Source organism: Zingiber officinale, chromosome 1B (assembly GCF_018446385.1).
Source record: "Zingiber officinale cultivar Zhangliang chromosome 1B, Zo_v1.1, whole genome shotgun sequence".
Classification (NCBI taxonomy): domain Eukaryota; kingdom Viridiplantae; phylum Streptophyta; class Magnoliopsida; order Zingiberales; family Zingiberaceae; genus Zingiber; species Zingiber officinale.
The window spans coordinates 152149931-152168460 of record NC_055986.1 but is presented as its reverse complement, the minus strand read 5'-3'; the positions used below and the strand labels follow the sequence as shown (position 1 = coordinate 152168460).

Here is an 18530-nt window from a genome sequence, read left to right as displayed (position 1 = left end):
AATACTACCGGTGGATGGACTGATCGATCCCTCTTCGTTAAAATACTCGGCCAATAATTTAGCACGATTGAATTATGTGATGAATTTGTTTTAAAAATCATCGCTAGGTTAGACTCATCGACCGATCCGAATCCAATGGACCAGATACCGTCACGCCGGCTCCCAAGGCCACATCGCACCGCTCATTCTAACAACCCAACCGCGCGGCTGCTGTTGGTCTGCGCATGCCGTCCATTTACCAGTGCTAAAAGCATCATATTAATTATCTTAAACTAAAATTTTATTTTATATTTTATATTTATATTAAAAAACATCTGTATCAATTGATTCTATTCCTAATAATATTATTCCTTTCTCCCTTAATAATAAAAAATTTCTCTTTCTTCCATCAAATAAAAAAAATAGATATTTAAATTTAATAAAATAGATAACTAAATTAAAAAGGAAGATTCTAATGTGCAAACACTAGAGGACTATAGTATAAATGCGAGAAAAGCCACCCCCAACCTGCCTCTCATCAGGGATCCCTTCACTATCTTCTATTCACTCTGCGTACGCTGCCTTTCCGTTTCCTCCTTCTGAATCAACGAACAAGACGGAGCGAGGAGGAGGAGGAGGAGGAGGAGGAGGCGGCGGCGGCGGCGGCTTGCTTATTTCATCCACGAAATTGTCTGATCGATCCATTGGTCGGTCAATCTATCGATCGATCTATTCCTTCGAATGACGATTTCAGTCTCGAATCATGTCGGAGCAAAGCATCCTGCTCTCGCAGCTGCCAATTTAACCACCAGCAACCGAGCATCCGTGTCAAGAGCCGCATCTGTTGCTGTAGCTGCCAAACTGAACCAGAACAAGCAACAGACGGAGCGAAGAAACGAGGCGGCGTGGCCTTTCGAGATGATGGCCAACGACCTTGCCTCTCGTCTAGGTCACGACATCGCCGATGCCCACCTAGAGCGCCTCTTCAGTAAACAGGTCGTCGGGGGATCCTCCCCGCCTCCCGGCAGAGATCCCTTTTGTCGCCGCCCTGCCCGCGTCGCCTACCAGGGCTCCCGCGGTTCCTACTGCCAGGAGGTCGCCGCCCGCGCCTTCCCCTCCTCCGCCGCCGCAGCCACCCTCCTCCCCTGCTTCCTCATGGAGGATGCCTTCACCGCCCTCGAGGACCTAACCGCAGACTGCGCCGTCGTCCCCTTCGAGAATTCCCTCGACGGACCCATCGACCGTAACCTCGACCTCCTCCTCCGCCACCCAAGCGTCCGCATCCTCGCTGAGCTCGTCCTCCCCGTCAACCACTGCCTCCTCTCCCTCTCCGGCGCCTCCAAATCTGCCCTCCGCCGAGTCGTCAGCCACCCGCAGGTGCTTTCCCACTGCCGTCGGAGCCTGGAAGCACTAGATCTCAAAGTCGACGAAGTTACCAGCACCGCCGACGCTGCACTTTTCGTGGCGGAGAACCAGGTCGCCGACACAGCGGTGATCGGTAGCCGGATCGCCGCGCGCGAGTTCGGCCTGCGGGTACTCGATCCCAATTTCCAGGACCTCCAGGTGGCCGGTAACTTTAACCGATTCTTCCAGCTCGGACTCTCTACTGCTGCCGAGACGGCGTACTCGGCCCCAGGGAAGAAGAAGACCACCTTGGCCTTCGCGCTCGATGGCGGGCCGTCGGATCTGTTCTCCGCGATGTGGATCTTCGAGAGACACGGCGTAAGGGTGGCACGCGTGGACCACCGGCCCAACCGCGAGAGGCCGCTCCGGATAGTGGACGTGGCCGGAGAGAAGGTGGCGTACTTAGATTACGTATTCGTGATGGATGTGGAAGGGAGCGCATCGGACGCCGCCGTCGAGGCCGCGATAGCGCGACTGACGGAGATCGCCACCTTCACACGCGTGCTCGGCAGCTACTCCTGCACTGGCCACTCACGTTGAATTTATTTAATAAAATTTTCATGAGTCGCGGTAAACGAGCCCAGCCTAACCGAGTTTACACGCCTTCAAAATTATTTCATAAGATAATCGAGCCAATCCAATCGAGCAAACCTTAAAATGACTAAGCCTTTAAAATAATTATTCAAACTTAACTTCATTTATTTTTTATAAATTTAAGTTTGTTTAAAGCTTGACTTAATTATTTAAATATTATCTAGTTCTCAATTTAAATTTGACTTGAGTTTAGTTCGAGCTTGATTTATTTAGATGTTATCGGACTCTTAAAATAATTTTATTGTTTAAAAATTTTAATTACTTGATTGATTATTGAAGTTAAAAATTTAAATTAGTATTTGATTTTTTATTATTTATTTAGCATATCAAGTTTTATTAATAAATATGATTCATAAATAATATTTATAAACATTGTTCACGAATATTGTCCATAAATATTAATAAGCTGAACACATATTATTCAAGATTATTTATTTAATTTAATAAGTTGTTCAAGTTTATTTATTTTATTGATCTTGTATATATTGAATGAACATAAATAAATTCTTATCAAGTTGAACACTAAATTTTTTACAAATGTTTAGTTTATTTACAACCCTATGCAAGTTGTTCCTGTCGGGAATCTGAGAAGACGGAACTGTTGGAACGATATGTCTGGAATGTTGACCGCATCTTCATGACCCGGATGGTGAGCTATCTTCTACGTTGACCAAGTCGTCAGAAGTCCTCCGGTCAACGCTACCTGCAGCCAGCGATTGAATTGCCCCGGTCTCTGGTACCTTGATGCTCGAGGTGGGTCCCACGAACATATAAGTAGCCAAATAATGGTAGAGCCACTAAATACACACAAGATGAGTACAGGGACGTATCCTGGCCCCGGGGGGCGCCCTCAGATGGGTCGGTGAACTGGTCGCGATGTTGATCGAGTCGTCGCGGCCCTAAAGGGTAGATGAATGTGGGTTAGCTGAGGAACCAGATCTGAGGATGATGACACGGAAACCGATGCAACAGGGATCCGAAAAGACGGCGGGTAGGCCGAATATGATAACGGCTCGCAGGTCGGCACACAGCACGCAGGCTGGATATGATAGCGACTCGCAGGCCGGATGATACAAGTAACTCACAAGCATGATAACAGTACAAATAGCGAAACACAACACGGTTCGATGGTCGAAACCCCATCTCAACTCGAAGGTCGACATAGACACATAGTACGAGCGGCGCCGGCCTCTGGAGGTTGCGCTCGCTGCTGGAGGCGGTGATGGTGGTCGTAGGAGGCGGCGGCGGTGGCTGCAAGAGTCTGAGGCGGCGCCCATTCGGGGTGGCATCGCACATTGGCGGCGGCCGCTGTGGGTGGTGGACGCTGGAGTTGTTGGCCGCTGGGGGCGATGTTCGGAGAGCAGTGGCCGGCGAAGGCGGCGATGCTGTCGGCATACAGGGGGATAGGGAGGCACCAACGGCCTACCAGGAAGTCGAGCGAAAGACGCAGCTAACGAGAAGGACGACACGGGAGAGAGCTGACGGGCTCGATGCATCTGAGGGGCGAGGTGTTGCGGAAGAGTACACCGGCAAAAGAGAAAAGAGCGTGGGGTGTTTCCGAGGGACGAGAAGTTAGAGCAGAAGATAACTCGAGGAGCAAAAGACGCAACTGTTCGAGGAACGAAAAGCTATGGAAGAATATGTTGGAACCCCAAGGTTATTTTGGTGTGATCAACAAGTTAAGTTAGGTCTTGTGTATTTTTAACCTTGTGTCTAAGTGTGCAGGAGCTTAGGAGCACAGGTAGTCGAGTGGAAGACGCAGCTAACGAGAAGGACGGCACGTGGTGCGTCCGAGGGACGAGGTGCTGCGGAAGAGTACACCGGCGGACGAGAAGGAAGCGTGCGGTGGTTCCGAGGGACGAAAGCCGGAGCGGAAGACTGCTCGAGGAGCAAGAGACGCAGCTAGCGAGAAGGACGGCACGCGGTGCGTCCGAGGGACGAAGACTGCGGATGAGTACGCCGGCGGACGAGAAGGAGACACACGGTGATTCCGAGGGACGAGAAGCCGGAGCGGAAGCCCACTCGAGAAGACTGGAAGTTGGGTTCGGGTGAGCCCTTTTCCGGATGGCTGAGATCACCCGAACAAGCGGATCCGGAGTTGAAGACCCAGACCGAGGCGACCAGAGCCGGAGCAGAGAACCTGGACCGAAAAAGTCAACCAAAGTTGACTTTTGGGTCCGGGGCCCCCGAAGCGTACCGAGGCGCTCGGAACGTACCGGGGCACCCGGACCCCTCCGGGGGGGCCGGAAGTTGATATTTGACCAGATCGAGTCAAAATTCGATCTGAACGTTGGGGGATAAAATTTATCTCCCCAGGGCGCCCGGAACCCTCCAGGTGCCCCGACCAAGGCTATAAATATAGCCTTGGTCCATAAGCTTTTGAATGAACTAACGAATTGTAATTCCAACACTTGTGTGCTTTAGTTTAGAGTTAAGCTTCTGTTTCTGTGCTTCATTGTTGTGCGAGGCTTCTCCGCCTGAAGGAGTATTTAGTGTTGCATTTGCCTTGGATTAACAACCTCCCCGGTTGTAACCAAGTAAATATCGTGTGCCTCGTTTTTATAATTTACTTTCTGCTTACTTTATTTTATAAGTGTTAGTTTAAGAGTTCGAGAATTGTTAGTTTTGTTTTTTTGTGTTTGTAGGTTTTCCAAACCCCCTTTCTAGTCGGCCCAACAGTCCTACAGAATACACTGACGGATGAGAAGGAAGCAAGCAGCAATTCCGATGGACGAGAAGCCAGAGTGGAAATTTGCTTGAGAAGGTCAGAAGTTGAGTTTGGATGAGCCCTATTCCGGATGCCCGAAATCACTCAAGTGAGCGGAGCCGAAGCAGAATACCCAGACTGAAGCAAACAGAGCCAAGGCGGGAGGCCTGGAGAGAAAGTCAACAAAAAGTTGACTTTCAACCTTCGGGGCGCCCGGACTCCGAGTGCCCGGAACCCTTCCGACGCCCAGAACCCGATTTTATATCTCATTCCAAGCACCTGGAACGCTTCTAGACACCCCGAGCAGTGCTATATAAATAATCCTGCTCTCAGAAGCTAAGTACAACGAAAAATAGTAAAACAACACTGGTAGGCATTTTCTGTTTTTATGCTGTCATTGCTGTAAAGAAGCTTCTCTGTCTGAAGGAGAAATTAGTACGCTTTATTTCATTAGATTAACAACCTTCCCGGTTGTAACCAAGTAAATTCTTGATATCTTTGTCTTTTAATTTCTTTTAATTAAGTTATAAGTCTAAAAAAAATTATTTTATTTTTATACAGGAATTATTCATCCTCCCCTCTTTTAATCGCCGCTAAAGGTCCTAACAATTTATTCTTTTCTGTATTCTGTTGGGCTCTTTGAAAAACTGGAAAGATATTTTCCAAAAAAATATGAAAAAACAGCGGACGCTATTCACTTCCCAGCGCATTTTGATCTTACACATGTGACGTAAATAATTGCTATTTTGAAAGTCCGACCATTCTTTTGTATGAATCTGTTGTTGATGATGAAGAACGATGAGTGGGGTTGGTAATCTTTATTGTCTTCGCCAGTGTATTTATTGGTATTGTCATGATTGATGACCAATAGAATTGACTGCTAATTTGCTATATGGGAAAGAAAAGTGGGCCAGCACCATTGGCCCTATAGTAAAACACAAACAAGTAAAATATTTTATCTAACGTAACAGTTTCATAACAATGTAAGATATCCTCGCATAACAGTTTCATAACAATTTCTTACATGAAAAAAATCAGATATTTAATGAGATATTTTACACCACCCAAGATTTATTGGAACTACTCATGCTAATTTGCTATATGAATATATTTTAGAGTGCAAGGAAATGTAGAACAATGTTTGTCTTAATTGTAAATGAGGTTTTATTTCTTTAGGTAAATGGAGACAATAGTAGTTAAGACGGAATTATTTGAGCAGTAACATGAATAACAAGTATTACATCTCAAAAAACAGTAGGTAAATATAGTGTCATGGAAATCCAAAAATACTAAGGAGATTATGCACATATAAAAATATATATGTTTAATACATGTTTATAATAATTCTTATAACTAACTTTATAATAATTCTTTTAATACATGTTTTCTTTCATGTTTATAGTAATTCTTATAACTAACTTTATTGTTTAATACAAAACAAATATATACAAATATTTTTAAAATAAAATAAAGATATTGGATATTGAAGAATATAATTATAATATTTTTTTGTATTTTTTTAATTAAATAAAGAATATAAAATTTTTGATCTAGAAATAAAAAATTAAAAAAGTGTATTTTGAATAATAAATTATTTAATTTTTTTTCTTTATTCCAAGTAAACAATGTAATCGATGAATTTCATTCATCTTCTTCAATTGCAATAAATAAACCTTCCAAATAAAGGATTCCTTTCTTTTCCCATAGGAATTTTTTTTCCACCTTAAATTCTTTCTTTCCTCAATCCACCTCGAAGTAAACAGAACCTAAAGGGTCTAATGCAGCTAGTCGGATCATATAAACATTTACTCAACTCAGCACAGATCAGCAAATCAATTGACTGGCTAACGCAAAGGAAAAAAAAATGAATTCGTATTTGTTAAGTACCAATAAACTCATACTAACAAAAATTTCCTTGGGAGAATTTATAAAGAGTTGAAACGTCACAATATTATACAGCCACAAAAAGTTTCTATGGAATCTTAGCGGTATGCCCATGCAAGTAATAGTGGTAAGTAAAAGAACAATCAAAGCTTATCCGGAATCGAAATAATAGTGGTAAATAAAAAAAACATTTGTCAGAAAAATACATTTAACCTATTTTGCACCCTTAGCTTGTTGAGGAAATGGATCAGATTTTACAGGATCAACAATCCTATGAGAATGATTCTTATGCTGTGGGTTTGTCGAGGAAGAAATTTTCAAGAAACGACATTGATTAATTATGACAGAATATTTAATTTCTACTAAAAACAAACTAAAGAACATGACACAGGTTGAGATCAAATCATAATAACAGGAGATGGTAGCTTTTACATGTAATCAACAAAATGCTCAGGATGAGCAGCAGGTGCTCTTCTGAGTTACAGGTTGTCCACGGATTTGTACTGTCGGTGGCCTCGCATTGTTGCCGGTTGGTTGACTCGCCATCCTGCATCCAGTATTGGTATCACAATACCAAATAATGTTCAAATAACCAATAACAAAATCAATATGATATGATACCTGTTCTTGATGGCAGCAGTCATAGCCATGAAGGCCTGCTCCACGTGGGTAGCATTTTTCGCACTAGTCTCCATGAAAGGGATACCGATCTCATCAGCAAATGCCTGTATTGGCAGGCAAAAAAAATGATTGTTGTCACAGCAAGATTTACTAAATCAATTAAGGAGTTGGCATGTCCAGTGGGAAAATCTGCGCAACTGTAAAGTGTGTCTGCTTTGGTGGAAAGAGATAACTGCAGATTATTGGTATCCTGTGACAAATTACCTAGGCTGTCTCGTAAGATACAACTTTATTTGTAGTAAGATCACTCTTGTTGCCCACCAGAAGCTTGTTCACATTATCACTCGCATATCTGTCAATCTCATTTAACCAAGTCTTCACATTATTGAAGCTCTCCTGGTCTGTCACATCATACACCACCTACAAAAGTCAGAGCATCAGCAGCCTCTCTTCAACAAGATTAACAGAGAATACAGCATTTATTTACAGAGTTGATTTATTTACAATCAGTCGACTTACAATGATACCATGGGCACCACGGTAATAGCTGCTTGTAATTGTTCTGAAACGCTCTTGCCCAGCAGTATCCCACTGCAATAAAATGAAACAAATTTCAGGAACATGTGTGTTACACTTTAGATCTGCATTCACATCAAATACTCAAATCCAAGTCCGAGTAGCATGGCAATCAAGCATCTGTGATGATATGATATCCACAAGCACTTTACAATAAAGCAAACAACTTCCACAAATGGAGCACTACAAGGGATTTTTGTTTTGTTTTGCAGAGGCTCATTTGACTTCTATTGGCATAAAACAATAGAGAAAAATGAATCACAGCTAGACACAATCACTAATAAAAACTCACAATTTGAAGTTTAATGGTCTTCCCATCCTGCTCGACTGTGCGTATTTTCTGAAAGAATTTTTCACTTACAATCACTTAAAATCTTTCACTGATTTTGGGCATAAAGGAAAACAATCACTTACAAAATCAACTCCGATTGTACTGATGTAACTTTCCAGGTAGGAGTCATCCTACAAAAAAAGAGCAAGAAGGTTAGCAAGTTATACAGAAACTTTCTGCAGTAAAGATCCATTGCTGCTTATGTTAGTAATTACTAGGGCAAATGTTACACAATCTTTAATTGCAACAGGTCATGTCCCGGCATGTTGAACAAAAATAAATTTACATAATTTAAATAAGAAAATCAGTAGAATTACTTTAAATTAAGGTAAATACTATTTTTTGAATATGATACATTAAAAATATGAAAATAGAATCAATCAATCAAATATATTTAGATTTTCTTAATCATTTTGAATAAGAAAATAAAATAACCATTCTTGGACTTTTCCTAATCATTATGTTTTGATTACCTATGCTTACCATTATTAATGTTACAATGTGCATAAACAAGAAATGGATATTTTTTTATCCTTTATTTGAATTTGTTTAGCCTCCTTTTTACATGTTAAGTATGTTCAATGTTAAGGAAGGAAACCTAGACAAACATAATGTGGCAAAAACCATTGGTATTTTCCCTCTGCTTCCTTTGACTAATGGTACTTTACTTTTTTTCTATATTGCTTTGGTATGATTGCAATCACTTTCATATGCAATAAAGTCCAAATCCAACTTTCAAAAAATTAAATTTTTTTTTTTTTGGAAATCAATTTTTATTTATGTTTTTCTATAATTTTAACAAATAAAATTTCAAGTTACAGCCTCAGTTTCCTTTCCTCCAAGGAAGCCATTGGACAAAAATAATTCACAAATATCTTCCTTTCCTATTAGTTATTTTTTCTGTTCTCTTTCTTTTCCTAATTTTTTCCTTCCTTTATATGAAAGATGTTATTGTTTCATCAAATCATTTTGCTAAGCGTCTGTTTCCTTTCCTCCAAGCCATTGGACAGAAAATAATTTGCAAAATATCTTCGTTTCCTATTAGTTATTTTTTCAATTCTGTTTCTTTTCCTAATTGTTTCCTTCCTTTATAGGAAACATGTTACTGTTCTAAGAGACCAACCATTTTGCTAACCTTCTGTTTCCTTTCCTCCAAGGAAGCCATTGGACGAAAAATAATTCGCAAACATCTTCATTTCCTATTAGTTATTTTTTCTAATCTCATTCTTTTCTTAATCGTTCCCTTCCTTTATATGAAACGTGTTATTATTCTAAGAGACCAAATCATTTTGCTAACCTAATTAAATTATGGAAGGAAGGGACTACTTACACAAACAAAAGGATATTCCACATAAAAAAAGTAGACCTTTCTTCTATTACACAATTCAAAAATAAGAATAGATGATGATCAATGGAATCCAGTGTCAACTTTGTGAAATACTCAATTGACATATTCGACAGGACTTGAAAACACATCATATGTTCAACTTGTACTAGCGAATAACCAACCTACAATGGGTAGCAATATATAGTAATGCTATGGATCACCTACTATGGAATACTATTAACAATATCAACACGAGTGTGTTCCCATGTTTCCAAGCATTTTAAGCTCTACAATTTTTTATGATATATAATAAAATAACATAACTCTACCCGTGACGAACCAGTCATGGCCGGTCCCAAACTCAGATAAAGGAGGGTTGCGTTAGGTTGTCAGCCAGCGTTAAAACTATGACAAATATTTAATGAATGGATTCATTAAACTATTGTGTTAATGCTAGGTTATTCCCCGGAAGGAACACGTTGTTTGGTCCGACTATAATTTCTCGACAAGGACTGCTGTATCTCCAAAACTCGAGTGTAGTGCTAAATATACAAGAGTTTACATTGCAGGGTTCGATTATAACGTATTGGCAAGAACCGCTACATCTCCATGAGAACTTGGGTTTAAATAGGCAAGAATTCTCACACCATAGGTTGGATAAGAACAAATATAATAGGAAAACTAATAATCTAATATTTGAAACATGGAATATAGAAACCTTCACTAGTAAATCAATGGACGTAGATATGATAATTAGGAAAGAATTAGTATTTTGTGTGTACAAGAGATAAAATAGGTAGGCGAAAAGGCAAAACTGATAGAGAACTCGGATTTTAAGTTATGATACACAGGAAAAAGTATAGCAAGCAACAGAGTAGGTATTGTTGTAGATAATTCGTTTAAGGATAAAGTTGTAGTAGTTAGAAAAGGGGGTAGAATTATAACCCTTAAAATAATAGTAGCGAAAGAAACTATGAATAAAATTAGCATATTATGCACCGCAACTAAGATTAGATGAAGCTATCAAATCAAGATTTTAGGATGACTTAGATAAAATATTACAAAACATTCCGCCAAATAAAATGATTTTAATAGGAAGTGATCTAAATGTGCATGTCGAAGTTAAAAATGAGGAATATGAGAGGATAGTTATGGGTTTAGAACGAGAAATAAGGAAGGGAAAACTATATTAGATTTTACGATAACAAATGACCTTATATTAACTAATATGTTTTCTTAAAAAAAAAAAGAGAGAAATACTTAGTCACATTCAAAAGTGAGAATAATAAATCGCAAATTAATTTTCTTATGGTTAGGAAAAAAGATAGAAAGATTTATAAAGATTACAAGGTCATCCTGAATAAAGTTTAACTACCCAGCATAGGTTAGTAGTGTTGGATATAATACAACTCCTAAAATTAAGTGGTGGAAGTTAAAAGATGGGAAGCAAAATATATTTAAGGAGAAGGTAGGAGTACAAGTATTAGGTGAAATATATGGTGATTCTAATACGACATGGGATAAATAGTATCAAAGTTGAAAATAATAGCTAAAAATATACTCAGTGAGTCAAAAGGACATGAACAAAGGAATCTTGATAGTGGAATGAGAAAGCACAAGTGAAAGTGAAAGAAAAACGAATAGCTTATAAGGAATTACATATTTATAAGAACGAGTAAAACTTAAAAAAATATACAATAGCTAAGAAAGAAGCTAAGAGAGCAGTGAATGAAGCAAAGAATGAAACTTTTAAACGATTATATCAAAAATTGGATACAAAAGAAGGGGAAAGAGACATTTATAGAATAGTTAAAGTGAGAAAAATGAAGACAAGAGATTTTATCCAGATAAAATGTATTAAAGATGAATGTAATAGGGTACAAGGAAACAATGGAGAAATAAAAAGGCGGTGGAAGAGGTATTTTCATCAACTTTTAAATGAAGGTTTAGGTAACCAACTTAACTTAGGTAATTTAAGTAGGTTAAATGAGCAAACAAATTTAAATTTTTATCGTAGAATTCAAATTTCAGACTTACAAAATTATTTAACATGATATTGAAAACGAAAAAAATGTTTGATCAACGGAGGATAAGTACTCTAGTTCCCTTACATAAAAACAAGGGAGACATATAAAATTGTGCAAACTACAAGGATATTAAACTAATTAATTATACCATGAAACTTTGAGAAAAAGTAATAGAAAAAAATTAAGAAAGGAGACATGGAGACCTAAAATTAATTTGGGTTCATGCCTGTAAGGTCGACAATAGAAGCTATACATCTTAAACAATTAATTAAAACATATAAGGAGCAAAAACAAAATCTACACATGGTATTTATTTACTTAGAAAAAACTTATAATAGTCCTGGAAAATTTTAGAAAAGAGAGGTGTTAGCGTAACATATATTAAACTAATTAAGGATATGTACGAGGATGTAACGACTAGAGTAAAGACTTCAGATGAAGTAACTAAAGCATTTCCAATAAAAATAGGATTACATCATGAATCAGCTCTAAGTCCCTATCTTTTTACACTAATTATAGACGAACTCACTGCACACATTCAAGACACAGTACCGCAGTGCATGTTGTTTGCAGATGATATTATTTTGGTTGATGAAACACGGGAAGGAGTAAATGTAAACTAAAATCTTGGCGGAAAACACTAGAAGGGAAAGATTTTAGACTTAGTAGAAATATATGAAAATTTAAGTTTAGCAATATTAGACATAATGAAATAATTGTTAAGATAGGAGATGAGTTGCCCAGAACCGAGAGCTTTAGATATTTAGGATCATTTTTGCAAAATGATGGAGGGATTGAGAGATGTTGTATTACATAGAATACAAACAGAGTGGTTGAAATGGAGAAGAGCGTCGAATGTTTTATGTGACCATAAAATATCTCTAAAATTTAAAGGAAAATTCTACAAAACCGCAATTAGACCTGCTATGTTATATGGAGTTGAATGTTAGGCAATGATTCGAACACATAAGCAGAAGATAAGAGTTGCAGAGATAAGGATATTAAGGTGGATGTGTGGACATACGAGGATGGATAGAATAAAAAATGAGAGCATTAGAGAGAAAGTCAGAGTTGCGTCTATTGAGAAAAAACTCTAAGAAACACGTTTAAAATGGTACAGGTACGTACTTAGATGACCAATAAATGCTCCAGATAAGCAATGTGAAACTATGATAAACGCGCATATCAAACGAGGAAGACCAAAAAAAAAACTTAGTAACAATAAAACAAGATAAAATGTATTTAAGTATAGATGGTGATATAGTAAGCGATAGAGCTCAATGGCATAAAAGGATCCATATACCCAACCCCATCTAGTGGGATAAGACTTGATTGTTGTTGTATATAATAAAATAACATAATGGATTGCACCCAAATGAGTGATGAAGAATGTAATCTAAATAGCTTCTCCAGTCCCAGTGTAGCTGAAAACTTCAGTGAAATATTATTTCAATTCTCGTGGTAGTGAGAACACCTATTAGAGGAGCTATAAATCCAACAAAGACACCAACTCTTTCAGTATTGATCCTAGCAATGCAGCAATGCTGTTATCTGTTCCTCCTAGTAGGCAGTGGCTATAGCCATGTGGTCTAAATTATCTCTGGAGTAGTAAGAACAACAGAGAGGTAGAACAAAGAGGAAATTCAAGGCGGAGGCAGGAGCTAGTGGCTGAGCACAATCCTAAGCAGATTTATCCTATTAACTTGTTGAGATCAAGAGGCCAAAAATTCACAAGAGTTAAATACTTTTAAAGTAAAACGGCAAATAATAGGTGTAAAATCAATTGAATAGTTGCAGCGCCCATTCTCCACAGATGAGCACTTGACACCTAAAATTTCTAAAGCTTTTAGAAAAAGAGGAGGATAACTGAAACACTCATGGAGGAGAAAAGGAAGGAGTGCAGAAGTTGAAATCATGAATGTTAGATGCCTAGTTTTTATTGTACTTAAATTTTCATATTTCATTTTTTTTTTTTTTTGGTTTAAGAATCCTGTTGGCTCCCCAACCTGCAGCCACCAGTCAATAACCTCACTTTCGATCGAGACTTATGATTTAAAGGAAGTTGATCATTTTTAACTTAAATGTGCTGGATCGAAAGCGCTAGAGGGGGGGTGAATAGCGCTCGTGGCTTTCACTAATCGTTTTCGGAAATCGTTCGAAAGTAACGCAGTGGAAATGATAAAATAACAAACACACAGAAGACTCCAAGAGGTTACTTCGTTCGGAGTCTATCTCGACTTCTACTCGAAGGCCCGCGGTCGTTGACCGCTTTCGGTGGGCAACAACTATATGTCGAAAAGATGATTACAATTTGAAGTACAATTAAGTGCAATAAAGGAACTATACCAACGAAAAGAGAACAGAGAACTTTGGAGTGATTCGTTGGAGTAGCAGAGCGTTGTTGAGGCGTTAACAGCAGCACACGGAAGAGCGCAGTTTTCTGTTCGAAATTGATGATCTGAGCTGCACCTCGAGGCCTCCTTTTATACCTCTGCAAAGTCTGATCCAGATCCCCAAGCTTCGGGATCAAGTTTGACCCGACGCAGATCGGTCGACCGATCCCCTGTTCGGTCGACCGATCAGGTGATCTTCTCCCATCCGATCCGCCCGATCCTCTCGCTCCGCTTCTATCTGGTCAAACTCCATCCGAGGTTCGGTCGACCGATCACCATCTTCGGTCGACCGATCAGCTGTCCTGACTCTGTCAACCTGGCCTGATCCAGTCGACGCCCAACCCTGGTTCGGTCGACCGATCCCCTGATCGAGCCCGGTCCAACTTCTGGAGATATGATCTGCTAATATGGGGGTTCGATCGACCGATCCTGGTCACTTCTAACTCTGCACAAAAAGGTTAGTCTCCTGCAAAACAGAGTTAGAACACAATAGATACTATGTAAACAAATGAATTGACAGTCTTCGGCCTGTCCGGGTTTGACTTCGGATTTCCGACCGAAAACCCTAGGTCGACCCGACGCCTACTGTTCCCTCTATGGGGAACGCGTCCTCACCTACTCCTCTCAGGAGATTTACCTGTTGCCAGTACGATCGTCCAGATCGACTGAACTTTTGCTCAACGTCCGATGCTTCCGGTCTTCATGCTGGATGTCCGGTCCTCGACCCATCCAGACTTCTACCCGGTTCGCGACACCAGGATTTTAACCTAGGGTTACCACCCCCTAGGATTTTTGCCCGAAGCGCCGACCCGCCAAGACTTCCCGCCCAGGTTTACCACCCCCTATGACCTAGAGTTACCACCCCCTAGGGTTTTCCCTTGCCTAACCGCAGCTAGGACTTTCCTGAAACACTCAGTCATACACATTAGATAACAATTAAACTTAACTTTAAATCCCTTTGCCATTATCAAAACTAAGGTTCGATCGTCGGATGCTTCCCGCACCAACAATCTCCCCCTTTTTGATTATGGCAACCGAAATTCAAAGTTAAGAAAAAAAATGCAATAAAGGTAAATATAAAGCTCCCCCTTAATGGGAGCTCCCCCTTAAACTGATTTCTTTTAATTTTGAATTTTAGTTTCCTTTGAATTTAATTTGAATTAGTTTCCTTTGAATTTAATTCGAATTTCCTTATACTCTCCCCCCTTTGCTATATATCAAAATAAAGAGAAGAGAGAAAGAAAAAAAAATGAGTACTGAAGTAAACACTTAGCTTTTCAAACTAATTTTCTTGTAAACATTAGAGTCTAAGTGTTTCTTTTTAAAATTTTTAAAAAACTTTCTTCTAAACTCTAAGTTTAAGAAATAATTTTAAATTATTTTGAATTAATTTTCAAAGAATTTTCAAATAAATTTTGAAATTAATTTTCAAAGGATTTTTCAAATGAGTTTTCAAATGATTTTGAAATTAATTTTCAAATGATTTTTCAAATAATTTTTGAAATTAATTTTTGAAGGATTTTTCAAATAATTTTGAAATTATTTTTGAAGGATTTTTCAAAGGATTTTGAAATTAATTTTTGAAGGATTTTTCAAATAAGTTTTGAAATTAATTTTCAAAGGATTTTTTAAATGATTTTGAAATTAACTTTTGAAGGATTTTTCAAATAATTTTTTAAATTAATTTTCAAATGATTTTTCAAATAATTTTTGAAATTAATTTTTGAAGGATTTTTCAAATAATTTTGAAATTAATTTTCAAAGGATTTTTCAAATAAGTTTTGAAATTAATTTTCAAAGGATTTTTCTTTGAAGTTAATTTTCAAAGGATTTTTCAAATAAGTTTTGAAATTAATTTTTGAAGGATTTTTTAAATTAGTTTTGAAATTAATTTTCGAAGGATTTTTCAAATAATTTTAAAATTAATTTTTGAAGTTAATTTTCAAAGGATTTTTCAAATGATTTTTCAAATAATTTTTTAAGGTTTTTTTTTTCCAAATTAGTTTTGAAATTAATTTTCAAAGGATTTTTCAAATTAGTTTTGAAATTAATTCTCAATGGATCTTTCAAATAATTTTTGAAATTAATTTTCAAAGATTTTGAAATGATTTTTTAAAGGATTTTTTTTTAATTATTAATTTAAATTATAAGTTTAAATTTTAAATTTGAATTAACTTGTGAGTTTGAATTAATCTTTATTCTTTAGTCATCTCATCCGATCTAAATTTTCAATCAGAGAATCCTATAATTTTTTTTTTGTGAGATGATTATCTTTAATTTAGGTTATTTCTAAGGATTAATTTACATTTGAGTTAAACTTAGGTTTTCCAATTAGTCAATTAAATATGTCTTTCCATGATTGATTCTCAGGTCAGGGCAGGCTCTAGGCCTTCTTGGGTATGGGATCATCCACCCCTTCCTAGACAGAATTGCTCAAAGAAATATATATTTAATTTTCTTTTTGAAACTCCTAGATTTAACTAGCAAGTGTAACTTATGCTTAGATCCTTAAGCTATCCTAGTCTAAGCATGTATATTGCAAGGAAAATAAATAAACAAGCATCAATCAATTTTATCTATTTATTGAGATAATTTTTCTATTTGCTCCCCCTAGATCATAGCCTCGATATGGTCTATCAAGGAAATGGATTTGATCTTTGGGGACCCAATAGTGACCAGGTCCAACTTGATTAACCAAGTTCGACTTGGGGACCATGTTTGAATTATTTTTCTATTATTTCTATTTACTAACGACAAGTATGATTTAAACTTTGTTTTGGTCTTAAATCCAAGTCCGAATTTGTTATAAACGGCTCGCTGTTTTCTAAGAATCAGATCCAGATTCTTGGAACCCAAGGTGAACCGTTCCAACGTGTCCTTGAGTTCTTTAATTTGAGTTTTCAAATTGGAATTTTCTTCCTCAAGTTGTTGGACTTGAGTTGAACTTCCAATTTGAACTGACTCAGTTAAAGAACTCGAGTCAGTCGCTTCCTTAAGGGTTGTTACCTCCTTTTGGAGCGACTTAACCTGGATGTTGGATTTAGCCAACTTCTTAAGTAAGGAAGGAATTAACTTTTGCAAATCATCTAATTGAGTTTCTGCAAGTAAGGCACTTACAATGGGGTTCGGTCCTTCGGAAACGGATGCGTATCCGTGGCTTCGCTCGGACTCAATTTCCGACTCGCTCTCGGTTTCGGACTCGAATTCAGACTCGGTTTCGTCAATATTTACTTGTACTGGCAACGCGAGGAAGCTTGTCGATTCTTCTACGTCGGAATCGGATTCATCTGATGACTTGGACCAGGTCGCCTTTAATACCTTCCTTCTTTTCTTCTTGTTTGGACAATCTGGCTTGTAGTGCCCCTTCTGGTTACAGTCGTAATAGGTGACTTCAGATTTGTCCTTCGTGTTTGTTTGATTCGCCTTTTCCGACTTGCATATCTTCCGTACGAGCTTTATCAGTTCAGAAACAACTTCGTCATCGTCCTCTGCATCTGATTCATCTTTGGACTCGGGCTTAGTTTTGCGCCTCGACATTGATTCACGCGTTTTGCTGGTACCTGCAACCAAAGCAACACCTTTCTCGACCGGGCGTGCATTAGTCTGTTTATGCAATTCTAATTCCGAAAAAAGTTCGTCTAATTTGATTGAAGAGAGGTCCTTAGAAACCTTGTAAGCATCAACCATGGATGCCCACAAAGTGTTCCTTGGAAAAGCGCTAAGTGTGTACCTTATTATGTCGCGGCTTTCTATTCTTTGGCCGATTGCGTGAAGGCCGTTTAGGAGGTCCTGAATGCACGCGTGAAGTTGGCTTGCCGTCTCATTTTCCTGCATTTTTAAGTTATACAATCTATTGAATAATAAATCACGCTTACTTACTTTGGTATCGGAGGTCCCTTCGTGAAGCTCGATCAACTTCTCCCATAGCTCCTTGACGCTTGAGAATGGACCGACGCGGTTTAGCTCCTCCTTTGTTAGTCCGCACTAGAGGGTACAAGTTGCTCTGGCATTTGCCTCCACCTTCTTGATTAATGCAGGTTCCCAGTCCTCGCAGGGTGTAGGATTGTCGTCTTTATCCGTTGGCAGATCCAAACCAGTCTTGACGATCATCCACGTCTCGAACTGGATCTTCAGGAAGTTCTTCATTCTGCCCTTCCAGTAACCAAAGTCCTCTCCGGTGAAGAGCGAGGGACGGACAGTGCTATAACCCTCTTGTTGGGCCATTGATACCTTGCACGACAAAAACAGAAAAATCTATTCCAAGACTTGGTCTTGGATTAGTAGTGCGGGAATAAGGAAATAAGACGTACTCGAGTGGTGTTGCACCAGCTTTGAGCAAAAAACCAATTCGAGAAAAGAATTAGAATATAGCTATAAAGCTAAATTCTAATTGACTCCGAAAAATCTGAAAATACCACGAAAAAATTGTTTTGAATGGTGGTTGCACCGATTTAAAACGACCCCGCTCTGATACCAATTGTTGGATCGAAAACGCTAGAGGGGGGTGAATAGCGCTCGTGGCTTTCACTAATCGTTTTCGGAAATCGTTCGAAAGTAACGCAGCGGAAATGATAAAATAACAAACACACAGAAGACTCCAAGAGGTTACTTCGTTCGGAGCCTATCTCGACTCCTACTCGAAGGCCCGCGGTCGTTGACCGCTTTCGGTGGGCAACAACTATATGTC

The 18530-nt window shown here is 38.6% G+C and overlaps 1 protein-coding gene and 1 pseudogene across 1 annotated transcript; one reads left to right on the top strand and one right to left on the bottom strand.

Annotated features, from left to right (window-relative positions):
- Positions 1-515: 515 nt before the first annotated feature.
- Positions 516-2096, top strand: LOC122009890 (arogenate dehydratase/prephenate dehydratase 6, chloroplastic-like). Its single transcript, XM_042566234.1, has one exon. It carries the CDS (start codon positions 721-723, stop codon positions 1921-1923), a length of 1203 nt encoding a protein of 400 aa, XP_042422168.1. The 5' UTR covers positions 516-720; the 3' UTR covers positions 1924-2096.
- A 4629-nt stretch (positions 2097-6725) lies between these two features.
- LOC121985214 overlaps positions 6726-18530 on the bottom strand; it is a 48499-nt pseudogene continuing 36694 nt past the window's right edge.

Bases quoted from the DNA above. Each gene is read 5' to 3' on its own strand.
- LOC122009890 (XM_042566234.1), top strand. From the start codon at position 721: ATGACGATTTCAGTCTCGAATCATGTCGGAGCAAAGCATCCTGCTCTC.